General features: G+C 44.0%; 1 protein-coding gene across 2 annotated transcripts in view; it reads right to left on the bottom strand.

The window, feature by feature from the left end:
- The window catches only part of LOC112468439 (low-density lipoprotein receptor-related protein 2), a 45,262-nt gene that overhangs the window by 4,623 nt on the left and 14,604 nt on the right, over positions 1-26,035 (bottom strand). The window contains exons 2-26 of one of the 2 annotated variants that reach the window (XM_025037612.1): positions 21,901-22,017; positions 18,255-18,386; positions 16,358-16,612; positions 15,313-15,567; positions 14,352-14,468; positions 13,325-14,184; positions 12,596-13,097; positions 11,650-12,403; positions 10,667-11,383; positions 9,192-10,551; positions 8,902-9,103; positions 7,554-8,553; positions 6,791-7,439; positions 5,471-6,641; positions 4,976-5,396; positions 4,627-4,835; positions 4,105-4,500; positions 3,348-3,915; positions 3,010-3,253; positions 2,307-2,914; positions 1,934-2,226; positions 1,283-1,800; positions 973-1,210; positions 642-896; positions 58-564 (exon numbers count right to left, since the gene is read on the bottom strand). In XM_025037612.1, the coding sequence (XP_024893380.1) occupies positions 58-564; positions 642-896; positions 973-1,210; positions 1,283-1,800; positions 1,934-2,226; positions 2,307-2,914; positions 3,010-3,253; positions 3,348-3,915; positions 4,105-4,500; positions 4,627-4,835; positions 4,976-5,396; positions 5,471-6,641; positions 6,791-7,439; positions 7,554-8,553; positions 8,902-9,103; positions 9,192-10,551; positions 10,667-11,383; positions 11,650-12,403; positions 12,596-13,097; positions 13,325-14,184; positions 14,352-14,468; positions 15,313-15,567; positions 16,358-16,612; positions 18,255-18,386; positions 21,901-22,017 (12,348 nt within the window). Of the gene's footprint in view, positions 1-57; positions 565-641; positions 897-972; positions 1,211-1,282; positions 1,801-1,933; positions 2,227-2,306; positions 2,915-3,009; positions 3,254-3,347; positions 3,916-4,104; positions 4,501-4,626; positions 4,836-4,975; positions 5,397-5,470; positions 6,642-6,790; positions 7,446-7,553; positions 8,554-8,901; positions 9,104-9,191; positions 10,552-10,666; positions 11,384-11,649; positions 12,404-12,595; positions 13,098-13,324; positions 14,185-14,351; positions 14,469-15,312; positions 15,568-16,357; positions 16,613-18,254; positions 18,387-21,900; positions 22,018-26,035 lie in introns of both variants that reach the window. The other variant, XM_025037623.1, reaches the window with a different exon arrangement.

The raw sequence follows: 26,035 nt of genomic DNA, 5'->3' as shown, positions 1-26,035 counted from the left end.
AGAACGTTATTTCAGTGAAACCTAACTTAATCAGTAATAAAATTGAATGATACATACTCTTCATATTGAGGTCCTGCGCGTGTCCAATTTTCGCTTCGCCTTCTTTGGCGTTCACCATGTACGACCGCTTAATGGTGTTGTCGTACGAGTCAATCCAGAAAACGTATTCCGTCTTGGGATCAAAATCGACAGCCTGCACCCTCTTCTCGTTGTCTATCACGTCCATCTCTTCTCTGCTGTGCAGATCGTAGGCTCGGAGTTCGGGTCCGTTGGCGAACAGCACTACAACGTCATCCTTTTCGGCACGGCACACACCACTGTGTCTGTCCGACAATTGGAAACCTTGCCGACAAGAGCAGGCGTACGTGCCGTTCAAGTTCGTGCAGATGTGAGAGCATTGGTGAGCCCCGGTTTGGCACTCGTCGACGTCCACGCAGTGCTTCCGGTTGTCCGGTGAGATTATGTAACCGGGATAGCAGGTGCAGATGTAGCCGCCGTCAACGAGATTGTGGCACTCGTGTGCGCAACCGCCGCGGTCATTGTCCGTGCAATGGTGACTGTGATCTGAAAACGCAACATAGTTGTCTGTCTGACATAGACGTCGAACGTGACGGAGCGGAGAATATGGGAATGAAACTCACGGCATCCCAACTCGTCCGACAGATCCCCGCAATCATCCCCGAGATCGCAGAGTTTCAGATGGTCGATGCACTTCTTGTTCGCACAGGTGTACTCGGTTATCGGGTCGCACGGACGAGTCTGCTTCACACACATCGTCATATTGTTCTCGTCGGAACCGTCGCCGCAGTTGTCGATTCCATCGCACAACTGATACCTGGCGATGCACTTGTGGTTGGCGCACTGGAACCGTCTGTGCGTGTCACACTGAAAGTTCGCTACGCAAAGAAACAGCAACGTTTATCTTCCCACTCTTGTCCACAAAGGAGTCCGAGTATCAGCAACTGAACTCACCGCACATGGTGGGACTCTCGTCAGAATTGTCACCGCAGTCATCGGTGCCGTCGCAGATGTCGTTCAGCGAGACGCAGAGGTTGTTGTTGCATTGGAATCGCGATTGCGGGCAGTACCTTCCGTCAGGGTATCTCGCTGGGCAGTTGATCTCGTCGCTCATGTCGCGACAATCTCGCGCTCCGTCGCAACGAAGATACGACGCGATGCAATGACCGCTCGCGCATTGGAAGCTGTCGTTCTGCGACAAGTAAAGAGATCGCATAAAATACGAGATCGTAATGTTACAACAAATCTAGACTGTTATACGTACCTTGCACACCCACTGATGGCACTGCTCCTCGTCGCTATTGTCCCCGCAGTCGTCCTCGCTGTCGCATCTCCATCTAGACGCAATGCACTTACCGTTCGTGCACTTGAATTCGGACTCGGAGCATTGGCGGTACTTGTCTTTGCACATCGTGTCTGCCTCGTCGCTACCATCCCCGCAATCATCGGCGAAGTCACACAGCCACTGCTTCGGCACGCAGCGGTTGTTAGCGCACCTAAAGTCCATGTTGGGGTCGCACTTGGGACAGTTCTCTGGACGCTCGTCGGAACCGTCGCGGCAATCGTCCTTGCCGTCGCAGAACAGCCACTTCGGGATACACCGGTAGTTCGCGTGTCCTGGACATCGCTGCCACCCGGTCGTGCAGTTCTTTTGCCGACACATGTACGCCGGCTCGTCGCTATCGTCGCCGCAGTCGTTGTCAGAATCGCACATCCACAACTTAGGAATACACTTGCCGTTCTTGCAGCTAAACTCGGTGCTCGGGTCACAGGCGCGGTTGTCTAAAAAAAATATGAATTCACGAATTAAAACAGATAAAAGGCAAGGATATATTTGATTCATTGAAACTGTAGAAAAGTTGTGTACTAATAACAGTAAAAAAAAAATATCTGACATGTATAGCGTGATACTTACGACAAATGGCAGGATCTTCGTCGCTGCCGTCTTTACAATCAGCATCTCCATCGCATTTCCAGGAGTCGTGCACGCAGCGGCCGTTAGACTTACATTTAAACTCGAGCTCCCCGCATTCGAGCGCGCACTTAGCTTCGTCACTCTTGTCACCGCAATCGTCAATCCCGTCGCAAATCGTCACGCTCGGCGTACAATTTTTGTTCGCGCATTGGAACATGCTTGGCCGGCAAATCCTCGTCGGGCAACTCGACGACTCGTCAGAACCGTCCTTGCAATCCTTCTCTCCGTCGCATCTGCGTATAATTTTCGTCATAATTCCTCCATCAATTATTTATTAAAAAGAAAATACAGTAGTAATCTAAACATGTCTCACCTCCAATACCAAGGGATGCACTTCTCGTCGGGTGGTCCGCAACGATGCTGACCCGCGGTACAGTTCGCTATGCATGTCTTGCCATCCTTGTCCAGAATGAACTGATTCGGGCACTTGCACTTGTAGGAGGTGACCCCAGGCTGACCATATCCTTCGAGCAAGTACGAGCTGGCGGGCGGCGCAATGAGGCAGAGATGCGAGCAACCGCCGTTGTTTTCCGCGCAGGGATTGTTGTAGGGCAACTGCCGAAGGGGATGATAGGCGTGGATGTCGTAGGGCCGATGGGTGGTGTTGCGCAGCACCTGCAGACGCGCGCCGGAGAACTTCTCCGCCCTGCTGATCGCCTTTAGATTCCAATCGGTCCAGTAAATGAAGTCATCGAACACAGTGATGGCGAACACGTGCGGCACCGAGGCGCCGGACAGGACGATCCGCCGATTGTGGCCGTCGAGGTCGGCGAAGGCGATGTAATCCAGATGAGCGTCGGCCCAGAAGATCCGATCGGTGAAGTAATCGATCGTCAAGGCGTTCGGCCAGGCGATGTCGTCCTCCCACGTCAGAATTCGAGTGAAGTTGCTACCGTCCATGCCCATCTTACCGATATACGCCTGAAATGTAAATCACGATTAAGCCTTCGTAACTTTGTTTACAATTATTACAAATACAATTATTTGCAAAAAAAAAACTGTAATGCGAAATCCACCTGAAGGTTCCAAGACGTAAAGTACAGGTATCCGGCACCGGGATGGACCGCGATCGCGCGTGGGTCTGCAATTCCGCTCTGCAAGGTCTTCCTGTTCGTGCCATCAAGTTCGGCGACATCCAAGTGTTTCGCGTGACGATCCAACCAATACAATTTTCGACCAACCCAATCTATAGCGATACCCTCGAGACCCAGACTGTCGTGACGGATGATTGGTTCCTTCTCGCCGCCGTTCACCGGTGCTCTAAATAGAAGGAAGACATTTAAATAAAATGAGCTCTTTAGCAAAAGAGATATAGCTATCTTCATGTTATAGCATCAAATAGAAAAAAATGTACCTATATATTGTCTTCGCGGTGACGTCGCAGAAGTACAGCATCTGCTGGCTGTAATCCGCGTCAAGCGCAACGACGTTGATCAGATCCTGATGCATCAGGCTGTAGTTGGACGCGTCGATCGACATGTTCCTGACGTAATACTTGTTCGTGAATATAATCCACGGCTGAATGTTGTCCCTTCGCTTGCACGTGTGCTCGTCGGCCTCCCTCTCGTACCAGCGCTCGTTGCACTTGCAATAGTAGCCGCCGGGCGTGTTCTCGCATTGCTGGCTGCACACCTGGGGCGTCTCGATGCACTCGTCAATGTCGTCGCAGGCCTTGCCGTCGGCCAGCAGTTTGTAGCCGGGGTTGCACTCGCAGTAGAAGCTGGTCGGCGTGTCCACGCATTTGTGGCCGCACTGATTCAGCTCGACACGGGCGCACTCGTCCACGTTGCAGTGCAGCGGCTCGTCGCTCTCGTCGGTGCAGTCTGGTTCTTTGTTGCACACCAACTGCGAGTCAATGCAGTTGCCGTTCGCGCACATGAAGTCCTTCGGATTCGGGCATGTCGTATTCTTTCCTTTAGACGCTAAAAAGATTAATGTTTTTGCAATAACACCTTTGTCACGCTAAGAAAAAGATTGGAAGAAGAAAGATTGGATACACATACATATTTGAATTTAAAAAATTAAAAATTTTCATTTTTTTTTCATGCGCAAGTTGAATCTAATTATATTTTTTATGTATTTTAGTACGTGATTGTTTAACTGCTACTTACGACATCCTACTTCGTCCGAATGATCGCCGCAATCGTCCTGGCCGTCACAGCGGAACTGCTTGCGTATGCACTTGAAGTTCTGACAAGTAAACTCCTGACTGTTGCAAGCCTTATACTGGATGTTACAGAACTTGCCCTCGTCGCTACCGTCGCCGCAGTCGTTATCGTGATCACACAACCAGTTGCGGTTCAGGCACCGTCCGTTGTTGCACGTAAACTGGTTGTCGGCGCAAGGGGTTGGCGCTGGACAGTGGTGCAGAGTCACGTTCTCATCGGCCCCGTCAACGCAGTCCGGATCCCCGTCGCACAGCCACTTCTTCGGGATGCACTGGGCGCGATTCCACATTTTGTTTGCGGTGCAAGTGAACTCGGTTTCTTCGTCGCACTTTCTGTCATCTGATCAAAATAAATTAACTCCGTGAAATGGTGGGAAATAGTTTTTCATTGTAACAATGTAAAGATAAAGTACAGAAGTAAAGTATTACAAATATAAAAGTTCCGTATGATGGTTGAAAAACTTACTGCACTGATGACGCACGTCTTCGTCAGAGTTATCCAGACAATCGTTGTCTCCGTCACAAATGTAAATTCTAGGAATGCAGTTGCCGTTGTCGCACGTGAACAGATCGCCGAAGCACGTCCTACCTTCGGACTGGCAGTAACCGGGAGGTTCGTCGCTTCCGTCTAGACAGTCATCGTCTCCGTCACAGTACCAAGTGGCCGGAATACACCTGGACAATACGCATGCGTTCAGAAAATATATCGGGCTTACAGCAAGGTCATAAGATATTATTACAACAATTTCCAAAGTTTCCAATTTTGGAAACGTATTCGGTTATTAAAATTATTCATCAAACGCGGAATTCTCTACCTGTGATTGGGACATCGGAAGCTGTTCTGAGGGCAGGTCCTCTGAGCGCAATGAATCGGATTCTCATCGCTATTGTCGCCGCAATCGTTGTCGCCGTCGCAGAGCCAGTAGGGCTCCACGCAGATGTTCGTCTTTTCACACTTGAGATGATTCAACGGGCACGTAGTGTTGCGAGGGCATCGCTCATGCGTCTCGTCAGAGGTAACATTGTCCTTGCAATCATTGATGCCGTTGCACACTTGAGATTGAGGGATACAGCGGTGGTTGGCGCAAGTGAATTCTCCTTGCGCGCACGGTGGATAAACGCAGCCTTCCTCGTCGCTGCCGTCCCGACAATCGTTTTCGTGATCGCACTTCCATGTTTTAAAGATGCATCGGCCGTTGTTGCAGCGGAACTCGTTCGGGCTGCACGAGTGATAAGCTGAAACATAAAAATCGTATTTTTAGGGATACTTCATTCGAATTGATTAGTTTTTTTATTTTTGTGCTACTCACAGCAGTAACTGGTGTCCTCGTCGGTGCTGTCGCCGCAGTCATCATCGCCATCGCAAGCCCACATTCTGGAGATGCATCTGCCGTTTCTACAAGCAAACTTGTTCGCATCGCAAGTGACGTTCTTTGGCACGCACATTCTGTCTTCGTTCACCAGCCTGCTGTTATCACCGCATTTGCACTCCGCGGACCCGTTGTGGCCCGGGTGACAGGATTCGTCACAGCCGCCGTTATTGATGTTGCAAGGATTAACGGTACATTGCTGTCTAGCCGCGGAGAAGACGTGAAGGTCTCGCGGCGAGTCCTCCAGTCGTTTCACCAGCTCGATCTTGTCGGCCCCGGTGTGCTTCTCCGCTCGGTAAACTCCACGAAGCTGGAGATCCGTCCAATAGATGTGCTCTCTGAAGACGGTGATAGCGAAGGGATAGATGGTAGCGCTAACCAGAACTTCTCTGTACCCCCCTTCGAGATCAGACCGCTCGATCTTCTCGCGCACGGCATCGGTCCAGTATAGCATACGATCGTCGTAATCGATCGCTAGACCACTGGGTTGCGAGAGATCTTTGTCGATAATGGCGCGTTTCAGCGATCCCGCCATGGTCGTCTTGAAAATCTTTCCGGATGTTCCAAAACGACCCCAGTCCGTGAAGTAGAGCGAACCGTTGCAGGGATCGACGACGATGGCGCGTGGACGATCCACGCGGGCAATCATCACCAAGTTAGACCCGTCAATGTCCATTGCGTAGATGCTATTGTTAGACGAATCCGTCCAATATACCTTCTTCTGAGTCCAGTCGTATGAAATGCCTTCGGGATTAATTCCTTTACTGATCAGCGTGTGCAGATCGGAGGAGGACGGCCGATCTGACGGCGTCCACGCGATCTTCGCCCAAGGACGAATCTGCGTGAACAGCAGCTTCTTGTCCTGATAATCAAAGTCCACTCCGACTACATTCGTTAGATTTCCGACAGGGGCGAAGGGCACGTTAGTGTTGTGCGGATCTATATTAATTGCGCGAATCTCAGTTCGCGTGGCGAATACTAGATATTCTTCGACGTTTTCACAGTTGCGACCGTCGGAAGAGAGTTTTCCCACGGCGCAGTCACAGGTGAACGTTTTAGTATGGTCCTTCGGGAAGGCGAAGCATAGTTGAGAGCATCCGCCATTCGTTGTCTGAGGAAATAAAAATTACTTTTCTTACTTGCGTTGTTATTTTAAATTATTTTTGTTAGTTGTTTCTTTAAACGTAGTCTTAAGCTCCTTTCGAAAAGTAATTTTACCTTCTTAAATAAACAATTACGCATATCTCAATCCATATTTACCTGCGAGCAAGGATTTGTGATATCCGGTGGCTGACTGTTTTGGTCGAAGATAGCAATGTCCCTGAGCTTTTGCAGATTTGTTCTGACGGGAATGGGAAGACTGGTATTGCCCTTCAGTTTGCTCGCCTTAAAGACGGTGGCCAGATTTCGATCCACCCAGTAGACGTCTCCGCCGAAAATGGCAACGCCCATTGGATTTGGCAGATTCCTACGGATAATCTCTCGGTTTCCACCCGTGTAGGAGACTTTCTGGATTGTGTCCAATTTCGAGTCCACCCAATAAACATCGTGCGTTGCAAGATCGATCGTTAAATCGCGCGGTGTGCTAATGCCGGATGTTACAATGGGAGACCAATTGCTACCGTCGAGGAAGGCCTTGCCTATTCGAGGATATTGTCCGTAATCGATCCAATACAAGTATCGTTTGATAGGATTCACGGCCAGCTCCCGAGGAGCGTCTGTCGTCGTTTTCACGAGCACCTTTCGGTTGGAACCGTCTAACCAGCAGACCTCCACGTAGTTGTCATGCGGGAAGATATTAGCGAAGTATAAGTTCCCTGCTATCCAATCTACGGCTAGACCACGAATTCCATTGGAACCAATTCCTTGTTTGACTACCTGTTGCAATTCCGTGCCGTTTGGTCGTATTCTAAAATATAACGGAAATTAATAGTACTTTGGTTATTGTATCGTCTTCGTGAAGAAATCACGGATCCCAAGATTTTTTACATTTTAACAATTTGCAGAAACAGTCAATAGTTACCTGAAGATACCATTCCAGATGCCTCGATTAAATTCCACCCAATATATCCAGTTGCCCGCGTAATGTACATCAACATGGAGGATATGATGACCAGTTCCAGTAATGGGTACCATGGCTTCCTTGGAGTCCTTGAGACTGTAACCCCGGGCAACATCTAGCTGAGTTACCACGGCGAAAGTCTTGTAAGGCTCGCATCTGGTTTCCGTGACCTTTTTATATTCCATTCCGCAAGCACAAACGCGCGTGCCTCCAGATGCAGGCAGGCAAAGCTGCTCGCATTCACCGTTGTTTATAAGACAAGGATGAGATCCGGTCGCACGTTTTTTATAAATGGTCAGAGTACGAAGCTCAGAGTCGTTGTCAATGATAGTGGTTGGATTGTCGCCGTTAGGCAGATCAACACGTTCGATTTTGTCATAAAGCGGGTCCAAGTAGTACAGACGAGACTCATGGACAGCTATCGCCTTAGGCAAAGCCATGTTGTTTGCAGCAGTGAGAATGGTGCGGACATTTAGACCGTCTGTCGACATGGCTTTGATAAAGGCCGGATTCTGGCAGGAGAAGTATAGCGTCTTGCTAGGTATATCGATGGTAATTGCTTCAGGACGTTCTATGTTCTCTGCGAGGACCAGCGGATTAGTGCCGTCCATATTCACCCGTCCGATCTTCTGAGGTACTCCAAAACCTCCGTCATCCACCCAAAATATTTGTCCGTCAATAGGGTCCACGCACATCGCCTTCGGTTTGGAAACTGATGTACGATTTCCATCGTTTGATAAAACGATTGTGCGGAATCGCGTCTTGCCATCCAATTTAATAGCTTCGATATTGGACGCGAATTTGTTGCCAATAAACATGTTGCGTCCAAGCCAGTCCAGCGCCATAGTAGATGGTGAACCGACAACACCACTATCGCCGGATGGATTTGGAAACTCTGTCCGGTTGCCACCGTTGTAAGGAATGCCATAAATCGTGCCATTTTCGTGGTCGTTATCTTTGCCTTATGTAAATAACAAAATGGTTAAAATTCTCTCTTAAAGCTTCTAAAATCTAAATCTTTGAATTATTAGATTTTATAAAACAAAAAGGACCTTGGTGAAAAAATTACAATATTTTTAAGGAATATCTTTGAAAATTACAGAATAAAAAATTTTAAAATATTTCTGAATTTTTAGGTATAAAGAATTCTAGAAAAGATATATACTTTTTCAGTATTTTTGAAAAGTGCTTCAATTCGTATAAAATATCTAAAAACTTTTTAAAAAGTTATAAAATTTATAAGAAAAATTATGTAAAAAATTTTAAGAAAGTTTTACACCAGGGTTACTAAAGAAAACAGTTATTTTACCTTGCAGCCAGTAAATAATACGATCTCTTCTATCATATTCGATAAATCTTCCGCCTTCCACACCTACGATAGGCGTGATGTATCCAGTCTTGGTTTCTTTAGGCGTCAAAGAAACGTCAACGATCTGAGAACTCCGAAGAACCATTAAATATGGTGTCTCTTCTTCCATGCAGCGTCCGTCAGGTAGCAATTTAAATCCAACCTGAGATAAACGAAAAAAAAATTATTCAATCTGAACTAATAGAATTTTTCTGATAATTTCCTACTTTGGAATTTGCATAATCACTCACTTGGCATTTACAACTGTATCCCTTCGGATTACTAGGCGACAGAAGGCATAGATGTTCACAGGATGTGTTAGCACAAGGATTCGGAGTGATCGGTTGTAGCACTGGATGATGTACGTGTATGGAGAGCGGCTGGGAAATTAGATGCGACACCACCGTTTGATTGGAGCCCTTAAACTTGTGTGCGGAGAGTACTCGATTGAGCTGTCTATCGGTCCAATACATAGTGTCCTCAAAAAGAGTGAGGGAATGAGGATGCAGAAGATAGTGCGAACTGGCTAGAACCTGTAGTCTCTTGCTGCCATCGTACAGACAAGTGTCAATGAAGTCTAACTTGCTGTCCGCGAAATATATTCTGCGATTTGCGATATCGAGCGCTAGACCGTTAGGCCAGTAAATCTTTGTGCTGATGATGGTCGATCGATTGGTGCCGTCCATACCAATTCTTTCGATTCTAGGGTTTTCACCCCAATCGGTCCAGAAGAGCCATCTTGCACCTGGACTGGGATCCAAACACATTCCACGTGGCTGCGTAATATTCTCCTTGACAAGAATCATTCTTCCAGCTCCAGTCTCCTTAGCCACTTCGATTGTATTCAGCTTTGAGTCTAACCAATACAGATTCTGACCGATCCAGTCGTAGGCTAGACCTTCCACCAGATCTAAACCGGTACTCATTACGTCTTGAGGATCACTACCGCGATCTAATCGCGAGATTCGCTTCAACTTCATGTCCGACCAGAAAATAGTGCCTGTGTGCATATTGCTGGCAGTCGCCACGACGTTCTCTACGTTGATGGGAACACGTTCCAGCGCTTGATCTTGAAGATCCGCCACCAGAATGGTATGCCTGTTTGAGATAATCAAGAACGCGGCGCTGTGATTGAACGCCTTGCACGTGTGTTTATCGGTGTCTAATGTGTAACCATCCACGCAGCTGCAGTAGTAGCCGCCCTTCGTGTTCACGCAGACCTGCGAACATCTGCCTTGCGGCTCGCACTCGTTCATGTCCTGACATGTAAAGCCGTCGCTGGTGAGCTCCTCGCCAGCCGGACAGGTGCATTGCTCACCGAGTGGTGTTTGAATACAACCGTTGGTACACAATCCGCCCTGATGGGTGCATTCGGCGAGATCACAACCGGGTCCCTCGTCCGCGCCATTGGGACAATCTGGCTTGCCGTCGCATACGCTGGTCGTATTTACGCAACGATTCGTTACATTCGGACACCTCCATTGCTGGGATTCGCACTTGAACGTAGGAGGACCGCATGCGTGCAACTCGGTGTCTTCGTCGGAGTTATCTCCACAATCGTCTTTTCCATCACAGATATACGCCTTAAATACACATCTCTCGTTCCGGCACCTGAGGAATATGTCAAGTTAGATATCGACAAATTAAACAAGAATAAAATGTACATATTTATCATCTACTCTTTCTGAGAGAATGCAAGGTAGTTTAATTAATGAATACGACAAACCTGAAAAATCCAGTCTGACAGTCGACCTTTCCGCACGATTCCGGCTCGTCAGACTTGTCCGGGCAATCGGCGGTACCGTCGCAGTACCAGCTTCTCGGAATACAGATAGCTGAACTAACACACTGGAATTGCTTGTCGGTGTTACACTGATCTGGCGCCAGCGACGGGCAACCCACTTCGTCCGATCCATCATTGCAATCACTAATGCCGTCGCACTTATACGACGCTAAAACGCACATCTTCTGATCCGCGCACGTGAATTGCGTACTGAGACAGGTGACCGGTGGGCAATCCATCTCGTCCTGTTGGTCGAAGCAGTCGCTGTCGCCGTCGCACACCCAAGACTGCGGTATACAGTGGCCGGAGCGTGGGCACGTGAACTGGAAGTACGAGCAAGTTTTAGCTGCGCAGAACTCGCCTTCGTCGGAGCTGTCGCCGCAGTCGTTCTCGGAATCGCATTTCCAAGTTGCGGGGATGCAGCGATTATTAGCGCAGGCGAATTGATTAGCGCTACAAGTCACATTCGGGCAGCCCATCTCGTCGCTGTAATCGCCACAATCGTTCTCGGAATCGCAGTGGAACGTCATCGGTACGCAACGACCGGACTTGCATTGGAACTCGTTCGCGCTGCACGTCGGTTTTGTGCAGTTTTGCATCTCGTCACTGTTGTCGAGGCAGTCGTTCTCGCCGTCGCACACCCAGGATTTCGGGACACATCTGGAAGTAGGTCGATTGAGAGTTAAAACATTCAAAGTTGCAAGTACATTTGGAAAAGATCTACTTTTATATTTAATTGAATATAAAGTAATATATTGGCCAGAAGGTCGCGTTAATCATTTAATATTTGAGATAAACTAATATGATGTTCGAAAGCGGCAATATTAAATTACAGATTAAAGTAAAGCTTTTAAATTTTGCTTGAGAATTTTACAAGTACTAAACAATTAGCTTCAATCAACTGAAGAAGTTAAATCGTCACGCACCTCTGGTTCGCGCAAGTGAAATCCCAAGTATGTGGACACGCTTGCAGAGGCGGTTCCCCGTCCGGATCCGCTGCGCAACTCCTGCCATTGCTCTGAAGGCGTTCTCCATAAGGACATCCGCATACACTAGTGAGTTTCGGCCTGTGTTGCGAGCCAGGGAACGTGATAGCGTCAGAGCGCGAAGAGTTATCCGGAATAGCAAAGCAAAGTTTCTCGCAACCGCCGTTATTAATGTTACAAGGGTGGGCACTCGTCATCTTCTGGATGTCACGACTGAAGACCTTCACGCCGTAAAGTCTGTTGGTAGCGGGCTCACGGACCAAGATAACTTCGTGCTCGCCGGTTTCTTTGTGCAGCCGAATAATGGCGTCGAGACGCCAGTCGGTGATGTACATCCAAGTCTCGTGGATAGCGATGGAAAACGGATGTCGGATTAGTCTGGAGTTCACCGTTTGCACATCCGTACCGTCTAGATTCGAATGCTGCACGTGATCCAGAAGAGCGTCACACCAGTACAATCGATCTTTATTGAAGTCGATCGCCAGTCCGTTTGGCCAGCCCAGAGTCAGATTTTTGAAGACGACCAAGCTGGAGCCGTCAGCGTGAGCTCTGCTGATGTTGGCCGGACGGTCCCATTCCGAGAAGAAGATGTAACCTTGATTCGGATGGATTACGATCGCGCGAGGACGCTTCAGATTTTTCAATAGTGTTCGCCGATACGTGACATTCCGAGTGCTGAGCACATTTAGCGTGCCTGAGAAAGTAGAAAAATTTTGGTCAACCAAATAGATCTTTTTCGCTTCTATTTATTTTCGCTTAATTTACAGCTTTTAATTATCCCTTTATTGAAAAGTTAATAAAAACTCATGTTACGAATCAACTTGAATTGAACATCAACGGCTCAAAGATTCAATTCTTACTCAAGTCGTCTTCGTCATCAACGAACCTTTACGTGAATCAATGTAGTACAAGTTCTTCGCGGCCCAATCGACCGCAAGTCCTTCCACCCCCTCATTTTGACTAGCCAGGACGATTTCGCGTCCGGTCGCGTTCTGGTGTACTCTGTATATGACGTCCTGAAGAACATCGCTGTAATAGATGTACTGGTCGTGCGCGTCGTAGTCCAATCCAACGAATCGTGCCCGTCTGGACACCACCGGCAGGATAGCATCGTTAAAGCCTTCCATCACGGGATTGAGCACGCGGCCTTTAATGAACCTCTGCTGCGAATACATGAGGAACTCCTGCACCAAGTTGCAGTTCCTCATGTCGTATGCCAATCGCCATCCAATGTGGCAAGCACAGCGATAGCCTAATCGATTGTTTTGATCGCTGGAGGCCGTGACGATGCACATGTGCTGACAGCCGCCGTTATTATTGCCGCAGGGATTGGAGACGCTAGGTTGCGAGAGTGGATGCAAGGCTTTTATAGCTTTGGCGTCGCGTACCTTAAAAGGGAATGATAAATATTACCATATTATTATGCCTAATATCACATGTCACATAAATTTTCTCAAAACTTTGGAAAAATATTTTACATTGAACACCATAGTGTAACATCATTACAAGTTAATTGAAGAGGATATATTAATTAGTCAAATGTAGTAGAAATTGATTAGATTGACTAAAACACATATTTTGACGAAATTGAAATATCTGATTGTCATATTGGTACCTTAAATACACTTTGGATGGAATAATCTCCTTGAGTCTTATCGACGCTCATGACGGCCTGCTTGGTGGCGTCCGTCCAGAATATCCTGTTCTCGAAGAGAGTGAGTCTGATTGCGGATGGCACTTGAGAACCTCTGAGAATCATTACTCTGTTGTGACCTCTGTAGTCTGCAGTTTCGATGTAATCCAACAGAGAGTCGCACCAGTAGATTCTCTTGGCAATGATGTCAGCGGCCACGCCGGAGACTTTATAGGCTGCCTCGGAGACGACGGGGAACGCGTTGGTACCGTCCATGTTGGTGCGCAGGACCTGCTTGCTGTCGGCGATGAACATGAGGCCCCTCGTGGGGTCCAGCGCGATGTCGGTCGGGCTGGTGAGATTCGAGCTCACCACGATCCCGTGGTAACGTCCGTCCAGCTCGAACACGTCTACCTTTTGCACGATGGAATCCGCCACGTAGAGTTTGTCGCCGATCCAGTCTATCGCGATGGACACGGGTCCCCATGAGCCCGCCATACTGATGTCCACCTTGGCCGGCGTGTCGCTACCGGGGTTGAGGGATTCCGAGTGAACCTTCCGCGTCTTCATGTCGCTCCAGAAGAGGAGATTTCGCGAGTACAGGTAATCCACCCCGCTCGCGCCGGTGGTGTTGGCGATTATCTTTCGATCCTCGCCGGTCGCGCTCAATCGCCATATCGCGCGATCCTGCGCGAGCAGGAGCTCCAGGGCGGAAATGTTCTGGGCGCGACATTTGTTTTGCCCGTGAAGAATATAGCCGGGCGCGCAGTGACACGTGTACCAGCCGTCATTGTTCTCGCACAGCTGCTCGCAGAAGCCCCACTCGGAGCACTCGTCTCGATCTGCGGAAAGAAAACAGTCCGATGGGCGACGCGGAGGAAACGATGCAAAAAGGGATGAGTTTCGCGAGTAAATTCTTAAATTTTTCTAACTCAGGATTCTTCAATAGTTGCAACACCAGCATATTGGACACTAGAAGTTTTAATTCGTACGGAGTCAAACAACATACCAATGCAGGTCCGCGAATCATTGGCGAGGACTCTTCCCTCCGGGCAGTAGCAAGTCCCTCCGGCCGGAGATGCTTGACATTTATGTTGGCAACCAAGTAAGCCGCACATGCTCGTCGCTATACGATAAAGAAATTTGATCCTTTTAAACATCTAAGAATCTCTTAATCTGAATCTGAATCTACACTGTTAAATATTGAAGGATAAAATTTAAACCAATACTTTAAGTTAAATAACATTTTATTATTTTCAACTACCATGTGTGTCGAAATTTATTATTTTAGCACAAAACGGTGTTATTTTAATTCCATTAGTTTAGTTAAATTAACATTGTTTTAATTTAATTAATAGCAAATAATATTTTTTGAGACGAAGTGATCTATAAGAATGGTTAAAAATAATTCAAATTGACATTATAAATTTAACAGTGTATTTTATATTTTACATTTAATATAATTTAAAATATAGAATTTTATAATCCAAGCGAGCTCTACACTCGCTCGTCATCACATGGCATGATAAAGAAATTTGATTCTTTTAAACATCTAAAAATCTTCTAATCTAAACCTAAAAATCTATATTCTATATTCTATACTTAATATAATTTAAAATATAAAATCTATACTCCATATTTTAAGTTCTAAACATTTATGTTTCGAAATGCTGACGAGGAACGTTGCTCGGTGAAGTTTTAGATGTGACTTTTCGTTTCTGTATATTGATTGCTCCATAATTACTGCAATTATTCTACTGCTACAATTTACTTCATAATTGCTATAAATCAAGTTTATATAACTATTACTATAATCGTTCTTACGCGAGCTCATCATGAAATCTATTTTTTATATAATCATTTGATATTATTTAAGAAAACAAAACGACGTAACACACATACGAACGTAATTTCATGTAAATTTTTTGCGTTCAATGTTGCAATTAAGCACATAATTAAATTACACTTACAACATGCCGCCTCCTCGTCCGCCCCGTCCTCGCAATCATGTTTTTCATCGCACAACTGAGATCGATTGATGCATAATGGCTTTCCATCTGGTGTACCTTTCGGACACATGAATTTGTTTCCTGGGCAGACTGTCATTGTGCAGGACTTCTCGTCGGAACCATCCTGGCAGTCTTTATAACCATCGCATTGATATGCTATGGGAATGCAGAGCGCATTGGCGCATCGGAACTGATCACTGGTGCAAGGTGGGAAACCTGAGCATTATCAAGAAATCTCTTATTAACTCTCTCCCTGTCATTAATTAATCTCTTATTAATTATTTGTAACAAACTGACACTGTGCTTTAATTTTATATATAGTATATCACAGTCATTAAAAGACGTTCATAACTCGATATAGTGAATAGGTGAAATTAACAGAAAGAAGAAATCTATGCGAAGAAATTTAAAATCTATTGTATATATTGTCGAATATTAACATTATTTATAGAAAATACCACAATTTAAGTTTTACTTTCATAAATAATAGATATACATTGTAAGATCAATCATTAAAAGATGCCTCATGGTAATTTGATATAATATAAATAATAAAGGCAATTAACAGAAAGAAAATAAAAGATAAAAATTTAATCACTTGAAATCTATACATCGCCGAGAAAATCCTATTAACATTTTTTGTAAGAATTGTCATAACTTAAACTTTACTTTCATAGATAACACATCATAAAATCAAAAGACACCTGGTAACTTGACGGTAAAAATAAGGGCAATTAACGGAAGAAAAAAGACGGAAGGTAAAATTTTAATCCTTTGAAATTTATGCATTGCCGAGAAAATCTTAACGTTATTTACTACAGCTGTCACGATTTCAGTTTTACTTTCATATTACTATTACATTGTACATTAAAAGACGCTTCCTGAACTCTTGATACTAAGAATAAGAAGGGAAAAAAAGGTAAAATTTTAAAGAGATGATGGCTGAAGGGATAAACCGCGAAGCATCGAACTCGAATGGACTCGTGTTGCAAAATCGCGAACTCACTGCAGTGTTCCTCGTCGCTGTTGTCACCGCAATCGTCCCAATGATTGCACCTCGCGCTCTGCTCGACGCAGCGTTGCGTGGTGTTGCACCTGAATTGATCCAATCGGCAGGCCGGCTTCATATTATTTTCGCATCTCTCCTCGTCCCTGCCGTTCCGGCAGTCCAGGTAACCGTCGCACTTCTTTTCTTTGGGTATGCAAAGTTCCGGCGTGGTCCCAACGCACCTGAAGTCATCCGGCTGGCACTTCCTGTATGCTGCAACACACGTCGGGTGGTCCCCCCTGTCACTCTTTCGCCCTTGCAAATTTTCTTTCTCACGGAATATCACGCAATAAAATATATGAATGCTCGACGTTGGGATAAATGTAATATTTCATTAATTTTTCAGGATGTGTTTAGATTCTTGGAATAAATTATCTCACATTGCATCATAAAATCTGCGAAAATATGTCTATAAGGCTTTTGCAATAATACGAGAAAAACATCCGCAGTGGCGCGTTCGAGAATGCGAAACGTGACAAATGGTGTGGCATACATGTCGCTTTTACATAACATGCGTCAAAAGGCGATTCGGAGTTGATCACGCTTTCGGGTCCAAATGGTTTCGCGTGATAACTCTGCATTAGCTGCACATAATGTGCGACCGTATCTTGACGATCACCTGGTGCGACACGTTCGCGCCGTTGACAAACACGCGGAATGAGCCCGATATGGCAAACCGGGACGTGATTTTTTTCGCGCTCAGTTCGTGCGATATTAAGATAAGGAGTAGAGGAGGAGAAACCGAGACGAGGGACCGTGTAAATTTGTCTTAAAATCACAACCAATTGAATTTTGGCCGCGGAACGTTTTAATAAGATATTATATTTACTTTTTTTTTCTAAATCCAAAGTGTCCTCTTAAAAATCTCGCGTTTTTTTTACTGAAAGATATAAAAAACGTTCAATAATAAAGTTCGAATAAATATAAATTTTACGAGTTTCACAATGCCTATAATTCTTAAAAATATCTCAATGCCGATAGATCGAGAGAACGGAAAAAATGCACCGAGAGTTCAAATAAGATATTACGATTCAGAAAGTGATTGGTTATAAATAGCACAAAGGTTTCGACAGCGAGAAGGCCAGCGTTCGAAAGAAAGGAAAGCGTTATCGGCGTGAAATGTTTGTAAATCTGAGTTTTCATTTTTACGACTTCAGTGAGCATAATGTCGCTGATTAAACAATGTGCAGCGCGCGCGTGTTATCGTGACAGCGCGATAATTTAGTGAATCCTAGCGCGAAGAATCCGCTTAATCGCTGCGCAGCTGCTACTTAGCCATGCTCTTATGCGAGCGGCCTTGTCACTGACGATAATGTTATCACGTAGTATCTTTTTCGTACGATATATATCCGGAATAATTAATATTTCATCTAAATGACGCAGTTGACGTTCTTGAGGTCGCTTCTTGACAATTGCATCTTTTTTGCATCATCGTTCACGAGAGGAATGGAAGACAAAAGAAGAGAAATGGAAACGCAAAATTATTCAAAATCGTTAGTTATTCGATATACCCGAAATATCGTAACGAATCCTCTGTGTTTTTCAACACTCAGGGATTAGTTTTCAGTTGGTACAGACCGATACGGTAGTTTGCTGAGCAAAGAGAAAATAACGCAAATCATTACTATCAGCAAAGTGAGGTTTTGAATAAAAATAGACGAGGATACATCTCTTGTGAGGAGCACTGATGTGACTTCGTGCCTTCAGGCGCGAGGCAGGCACGTTTTTCAGCGCGTTAGTTTAAGTCAATGCTACGTGAGAATATATAATTTTTTTTATCTCTAATTATATCGCGTCGTGCGCGACAGGATAGAAAAGAAAACAGTTGGAAAAGATGATTGCAATTTGCACTCACTGCAGCCGTCTTCATCAGTGCCGTCGACGCAATCGACGGTCATATCGCACCGTTGGTGCGGCGGTATACAGTACGTCTTGTTGAAGCTGTACTGGCCACACGTGATCTGGCCGATCTCGCAGTCGGGCGGTGCTGAAACCCAATTAAAACAAAAAAATTAATACCAACAATAAATGTTTGTTCCGCCAATAATGTTTAACCAAAAATAATATATTCAAATCGACAACAATTGGCAAAAAATATGTACATAAACTTCACAACGTTTCAACCCAGGCTTCGGGTCCTTATCAAGTGATCTAACAAAACAAAATAAAGCATGGGGTCGAATAACATCGTCAATAGTTAAAATATAAAATATGAAAAATATAACAGAAAATTCTTTTTCGTCAATGCAGAAATATTTAAGCGCAATCAAAATTTAAAATACCTGATGAGAAAGAGGCTACCATCGTCGACACATTCTCAATCATTTTTCATATTTTATATTTTAACCATTGACGATGTTATTCGATGAATTGTTGTCGATTTGAATATATTATTTTTGGTAAAAAAATTAATAAATTAATAGTCGGTGAGGACATCGAGATAGAATAGGAGCTCGGTCTTTCGTGGGATAAAATGATCTTAAATTCAAATTAAAAAAAAATAATTTAGGACTCTCGATAATGAACCAACAAATTACGGTGACTAAAGGGCTATGAGAGTACAATGCGGTTGTTAATGCGTAATTTTGTAGATTAAAAGTGATTTATTTTAATTTTCAATAAAATAATAATCCGGATATTTGATTTTAAATTGCTCTCCGACTAAAGTTTCTCGCTGTTTGATTATAGAGAAACGACTGATTCGTCACGTTTCTATACGTTATTGGTAGTAATCTTGTTTACGAACAGAATATAATAAAGACACCCAGATCTAGATAATCTAGATAATCGGCGAAGAGCTAAAATTGCAAGCGGCGAGCGTGATTTGACCTCTACGCGTAATGATCGCATCAACCACGTAATAGTCCGTCAAAGACTCGATTCTTGAATTTAAATACATGCAAAACACACTCTATACAGATCTGTAGATTGTTCTCAACAGCTTCTATTGCCATTGCGGCGTCATCCGAGGCTCGGAATACTTAACCGATCCACCAGCATGATTCAAAAACAGGAAACTCTTCCTTTTAAAACATTTATCGGGCATCTTTTCGTTCGGATATCGGTACAAAGAATATCGGAGTTCGGAGGTGTTCGCGCTGAATACATGAATAATACCGCGCAACGTGGCAACGCACGAAGACGAAGGCTCGCTTCGTGCGACGCGAGAGCGCAGATTGCGTCGGTGCCTATAATTGCGACGCGAGAATAATCGGTCGGCCGTCGATTCGCCAGGCGATCGAGGGAAGCACCCTCGATCGTTTAATACCGGATGGCACGGCAATCACGGTGCCATGCCGCGCCGAGGTATCGCTTTAACGCTGTTTTTTTTGCCAAATAACTAGAGATGGAATTTCGCGACGTTATAAATTATTACAAAGTTTCGTTCGTTCCCGCTTTCAATGTATTCCAGTAAATGTCCATTAAATCAATTTCGAGATATCAGAGTAAACTGGTTCGAAAATATGAGGATTTGTTGTAATAGATGAAGAGGTAATTGGACAGGCGGGGCGGAAGGGGGATGAACATTGGGAGAAAGTTGTCGAGCCGCGGAATTGGAGCCGATTCCACGCAAAACGAGATACAATTGTGCCAGTGGATCCGTTTCATCGAGTGACACGCGATACTTTTGTACACCGTCCTCGAAAGAGGGTCACAGCATTGCTTCCGGTTTTGCATTGTCACCCGCATAACAAACGGTCGTCACTTCGCGGTGACCTAGGCAAGTGGCAAATCCCATAGAGGAGCACGGGACACTGTTGACAAACGCGATTTGGAACTCTGGTGTCAAAAGGATAACCGACAATGTTCTGTAAATTAGCGGTCGAAGGACGAATTTCTTTTATCGGTGACAAAAATTTTGCGCGATATTCAAAAGATTGTAATGCACTTACTTAGAAAGAAAACTTAACCAACTTTGGAATCATCGTGACTACATAATGTATCAAATATGACGGAAAAGACCTCAGAGCTGAACACCATTTTTTTAAACGCTACAAGAATCAGAAAGAAAATAATTTGGTTTTTAGTGGAGGTTGTACTTTTATACCGCACGTTATTTTTAAACGAATATACAATTTCCAAAGAGATATTTTGGACGCTGAACAATTTCGCCGCTTCGCCAATCTAACCGCTTGCCTTCCAAGTTTCGGAAAAAAGCATCGATTGTTCCTCGCTTGCACGGGAAAAATAACGCAAGGCACAAATTACATTTACACTTCCTGTAATATAAATCCGACGATAAGGAGCGATCACAAAAAGCGGTCACGTAATCAGCCGCATGGAAAAAAAATGCATGGACAAAGAGACTAAGCACTTCCGAGAGGAAGCCTCGGATTTTCGTCGGGCGCTTCCGGCACGAGATTTATTGTAAGCCATACATAGCTCGAGACAATCCATTCCATTTCGTAAACAGGAAGAGCGCATCAAAAATCGGCCGTTTCAAGGCCACACAATCATAATTCGCTCTGAGCGAATTCGAGTCGCGTTTAGATCTGTCAAAATTCAAGTATATAGTCCCGAAAAATTCGACATAAAACTTTCGATTAGACATTGCCTTAGTTCCACCAGAATTTGTGAACCAGAACTTAAAGCTTGATTGTGAGATTTATTTCTTGAATTTTCTTTCGAATGGTTAATATCGAGGTTTCTCCGACGACACTGTCAAGACTGTAAGGTGCTATTATGTGGAAAATCAATTTTTTACGTGCCCCGGGGTCTTCATAACCGTAAATCCATGCCTGCCGACCAAGAGTACTGAATGAAGACGATGGCTTCATTCTGAAAGTTCTTTCACCGCGAGCTGGTAATGGGGGCAGCGGGCGATCGCGGATTATACACGCATCCCTCTTTATTATTACTTAACGAAGCACTTCGCCATTAATTATTCATCAGCACGAACAGTGGAGCATATTTTTCCGAGTAAATTTCACCGTTTCAAGACATGCTCCAATTTCATCGAAATTCCGATTGTTCGACGAAATACATTCGTCGCGATCACACGGGGAGATAAATGCGACAATAAAATTGAACAACGATAAGGGGATAATGAAGAAAAATCTCGAGCTTTGTGAGCTTTGTGAAATTGCTTTTGCTAAGTAAAATACAGGAAGCATGGCAAAATGACAATTTATAAAACAACTCTCTTCATTTCTGCATATTGCAGATTTGATATAAAGTGCTACATTTTTGGAAGCATTTTCTTTAAAGGGGAATCAATACATACTACCAATAATATTGTATAAAACAATCGTAAATAACAATTTCCGAATCCATTTTAATTAAAGAAATATTATTTAGGGAAATTAGATTTCCCCCTATAAGATTTTCACGGTTTTTAATCTATTTTAAGTTAACCGTTTTTAATCGAAAAACAACACCGTTAAATGGTTTACGTTAAGAAATTGATCGTATATTGATTGCCGAGCTACCAGAGAAGGCACAATATGGATTAATTATTTTTAGGACATGACCGCATAAAGAAAGAACGTGCCGATACTTACGACACGACTGCATTTCATCGCTGTTGTCGTCGCAGTCTCCGCGATAATCGCACACCAGAATCGACTGTATACATTTGCCATCGTTGCACCTGAACATGTTATTCCCGCAGCCATCGCCTGTAACAGAAAGCATAGAGCATGAAGGGATCGGCCGGGAAGCGATATTGCTGCCGTGATAGGTGAAAGGTTCAATGCCTGCCGCCGGGGAACTGCCGTTTCTAGGTGTAACCGTTGCAGAGAGGATAGGATTCTTCTGGGGTCTTTTTTTTTCCCCGAGCGAATCCTCATCCGATGAACTTTCGCGCGGCGATTATTTCGTCACCTCGCCCGCGGTGTGTCCGAGATATCGAGGGGGGGCACAATTGAACGCGGTTGTGTGCAGTGAGAAACCAACTTTCCAGGCGCGGAATTTCGGATTTCGTGTCGCAAAGTATCGCTGGCGTTGCGCGTTAACTATCGGAAACTATAACTGTCAGCGTTAGAAAATGAAATTATTTTACTTTTAGTTCGCCCTTAATGTTCTTCTGAAATGGCCACATCCGTAAAGCTATTTAGAACAGATTCTTTTAAATAACCGTTGAATATTGAATATCTACAGTTTGTGTCTCCATGAACTTTTCAATTCTTCGAATAGGAACATAAATTTAGTTTGGAATACAAATTACTTATTTCGGAGGAATTACCATTGGAATTTTTCCTTTCATTAAAACACCTTGTTTATAAACAAAATTATAATATCCCAACAAAAATTATCCTTCGGAATAAGTAATAAACTATTTATTAATTTTTTCTACACTCGGATATAAAAATAAAAATGATAACACACAAGTGAAGGTTCGATCACATTCTTTAAATATACACTGTTCTTTAAATCGTACACTGTGACAAGAATATTGCGTGCGATTTAATTCCTTCCTCTAATATAATGTCTTTCCTTAATGGAAGGCAATCGATCAGTTATTTTCCGCTAAAAATATGCGCGTCATGGATTATTATTGAAAACTTAGTATATCAGTCGCAAGAGTCTTGGCATTAATATTAATTAGTGAATAGATGAGAAGAGAATATAAGATGACTGCTATAACGATGAAATTGATCGATATATGGGAAATACGTCAATCAGCAGTTTCGGTTACAAGGCAGTCGAAAAGCTTTCCTTTTCTTTGTTTCGTCTAAAGTAACCGGAGAACGGAAATACCAAAAAGTATTGTTACGGCGACGCCGAGCTCGTGGGTGGAAATTAAGTTCACGACGATCCGTCTGCATGATTGCAATAATCTCCACTCTTCATTATACATTATACTAGACATAATTGGACAAGTATGCAGATTATACGTAAACTTTTATGAATTATTATTTAAGTGTTTTCAAGCATTGTGTTTCGTAGAAAATACAACGTTCAAATGGCTCCTTGAATTAGAGAAGGACAAACGAATAATTTGTTTTCACATTCAAACAGGTAGGTATAGAAATGCTTCGAAACGACTTAAAGTCTGCTGCGCATCAGCATCCGCGAGACGCGTGATAAGAAAAGGCGCGATAAGCAGCCGGTCTCCTGTCTCGGTTTATTGTTTGCAGGTGACTTTTGTTCATCGGCTGCAGATGGGAGAGAAATTTGCATAACGACGCGGAATTTTTCACGAGTGTCGTTATGCAAATGCGTATGCCTATTGATATTCGAATATCGTCGTCATCGGCGCAGCGCTCGATGGCGATGACGTTTCGTTTGAATTATTAGCGATAATGAGGATAATATAAATCCGGCCTTTACACGCACATAAACATACGTACACACCCAAGATGTCAATCGTTTAAAAGAGAAACCCGGATTTATGATAATTCACATTTTCCTGCGAAGACGATTCCTTTGTGACGCGACGCACCGCCGCCGTTTCCTGAGCGATGGCAGAAATGCAAGACGATTACTGCGAGGAATGAGAAATCCTATTTCAAAACATTATTAGGTTCAATCATATACAATCTGGAGTGGTGCTTGGCAAGATTTTCGAAATGGTTTTCGAAAATAAATGATAAATTGACATTCCATATTCTGATATAAACTCTATAGAAAATAATTATAGTAATTGCACGATAACTATAATAATTTGAATAGTTGTGATAAAGAAATAATTACAATAACGCGAAAATATCGATACTTTCCAATATTTTCATGAAAACTGGGCTCTGAGAAATCTATAAGCCTGAATTTCTGCTTATTAACGTTTCGAATAGAGAAGAATAATCTCCAATTGTCCTATTTAAGCTAATGAGCTTCCCCTCGACTGCGTCTGTGCGTTTTCCAAGTTTATTTCGCGTTATGAAAGGAAAACTGATCTCCTCTCGCAAAAGGATCTATCGCGCGGCGATGGCAATCGAGGCCCGTTTACGGAGACTTTCCCATCGCGGGAGGATCCTTGATACATTGTCCTTGGACGAGAAAGCGATCCCTGCGCTGTGCAATCGGCTGACAACGTTGTGATTAATGTTTGAAAAAAAAAATCGGTCACGCTCAGATGAAGCGTGTGATATATATATATGCAAAATAGAAAATGTCGCGTTGGATAAAGTTTTTCCCCCGGAACGCGATACCTTTCAGGTATTCGGAACGCGAGTGTTTTTAAATGTGTCCCTCTCACAGGTCACGATTACTAAGGTTTTGAGACCGTATTCGTTACTTTATGATTTGCTTCACCGTAACATTATTTCAGCGAGGAATCCAATAGATCGCTTAAGCTAGAGAAAGTGAAGAAACAGCAACTGTTTCTGCGAAACCTTTCAGAAATAAACGATCAATTTTTGAAATGACATTCACGATGCTCGTTGCTCTTGGTAAATATAATCGACATTTGAGATCGTATATGTCGATCGATCATTTTCCGCGGCGACATTCGTTCAGAAACCGCAGATCCGCTGGATCCGTGAAGGAAAGTGAGGAGAGCACGGAGGAGGTGAGAGAGCCTTAAAGATGTGTAAGTAAGCCACGTTCTGTGTATGTGGGTGCCTCATCATCGTAAGAGAAGAGACGAGCAGAGAGAGAGAGAGAGGGAAAGAGGGAGATGGGAAAAGGAGGGACAGAGAGAGGGAGAGAAGCTCCGTGAGAGGTGAGGAGCGGTTGCCGATTAGGGAGAGGGAGACAATGAGAGTAGGAGAGAGAGAGACGCTGATGGCACTAGAGAGGAGAGCAGAGGAGAGGAAGTGGCCCCGGCTTGGAAGTGCAGCGTTCGTGCCAGGCTGTGCGGCCTGGTACGAGCAGAGCACCGACGGCAGTCGGGAGGGAATGTGCATTGCAGGAGTAGGAATGCAAATATCGAAGACGGATAGAGCCGCTCGCATGATATGCCGCGTGCGGATCGAGATTTTTTTTCGCGATATTTTCGTATTGTACATCCGGTCTGGCGGGGGGAATCCGGGGATCGTTAGATGCGCCAGCGGAAAACCAGGAAGACCTCGCCGTTGTGTTCGCGCAATCAATTTTGAAGATCATATTCTGCAATTTATTGCTCCGCTTCACTCGACGCATTCATTCAGAAACGGCCTCGCGGATCTCGTTGAGAAATGAAGCAATGCATCAAATCTTACGATGTGTGTATTGGACAATTTTATAACGTTATAGGCTCTTTCTTCACGCGGATTTTGAATCAAATCGTAATAACAAAGCGACACTTGAATGGATTCTCTGAAAGACACAAAGAATTATGAGTTTGTTATTATCATCAGGTTTGGACGACATTATCATTTCAAAATATTTTGTAACAGCTTAGGAAAATTTAATATCGCCATATAACTTATTGTAGAAGTACGTAAGAATATTTAAAGCTGATTATTAAATTATATATTTTTGTGTTATGTATTTTTTACATTTTTCTACACTATTTTCAATTGAGAGCAATCTCATGAAATAGGCTTTTTCTTCACACGAAAATTTAAATCAAATCGCAATAACAATGCGACCTAAAACATACAGAATTCTGTGAAAAACGCGAGAAAGAAGTTTGTTTATCTTCTTCTTATAACGATTCTTATCATCAGGTTTAGACGATATAACCACTTAAAAATATTTTGCAATAACTAAAAGGATTGATTGCAACAAATGAAATTTATATAAATTTTATTAACTTATATTTTACTTTTATTT

The sequence above is a fragment of the Temnothorax curvispinosus genome, unplaced genomic scaffold (assembly GCF_003070985.1).
Source record: "Temnothorax curvispinosus isolate PA1 unplaced genomic scaffold, ASM307098v1 QBEX01001787.1, whole genome shotgun sequence".
In the NCBI taxonomy this organism is placed as follows: Eukaryota; Metazoa; Arthropoda; class Insecta; order Hymenoptera; family Formicidae; genus Temnothorax; species Temnothorax curvispinosus.
This window is presented reverse-complemented; position numbering and strand designations above follow the sequence as displayed.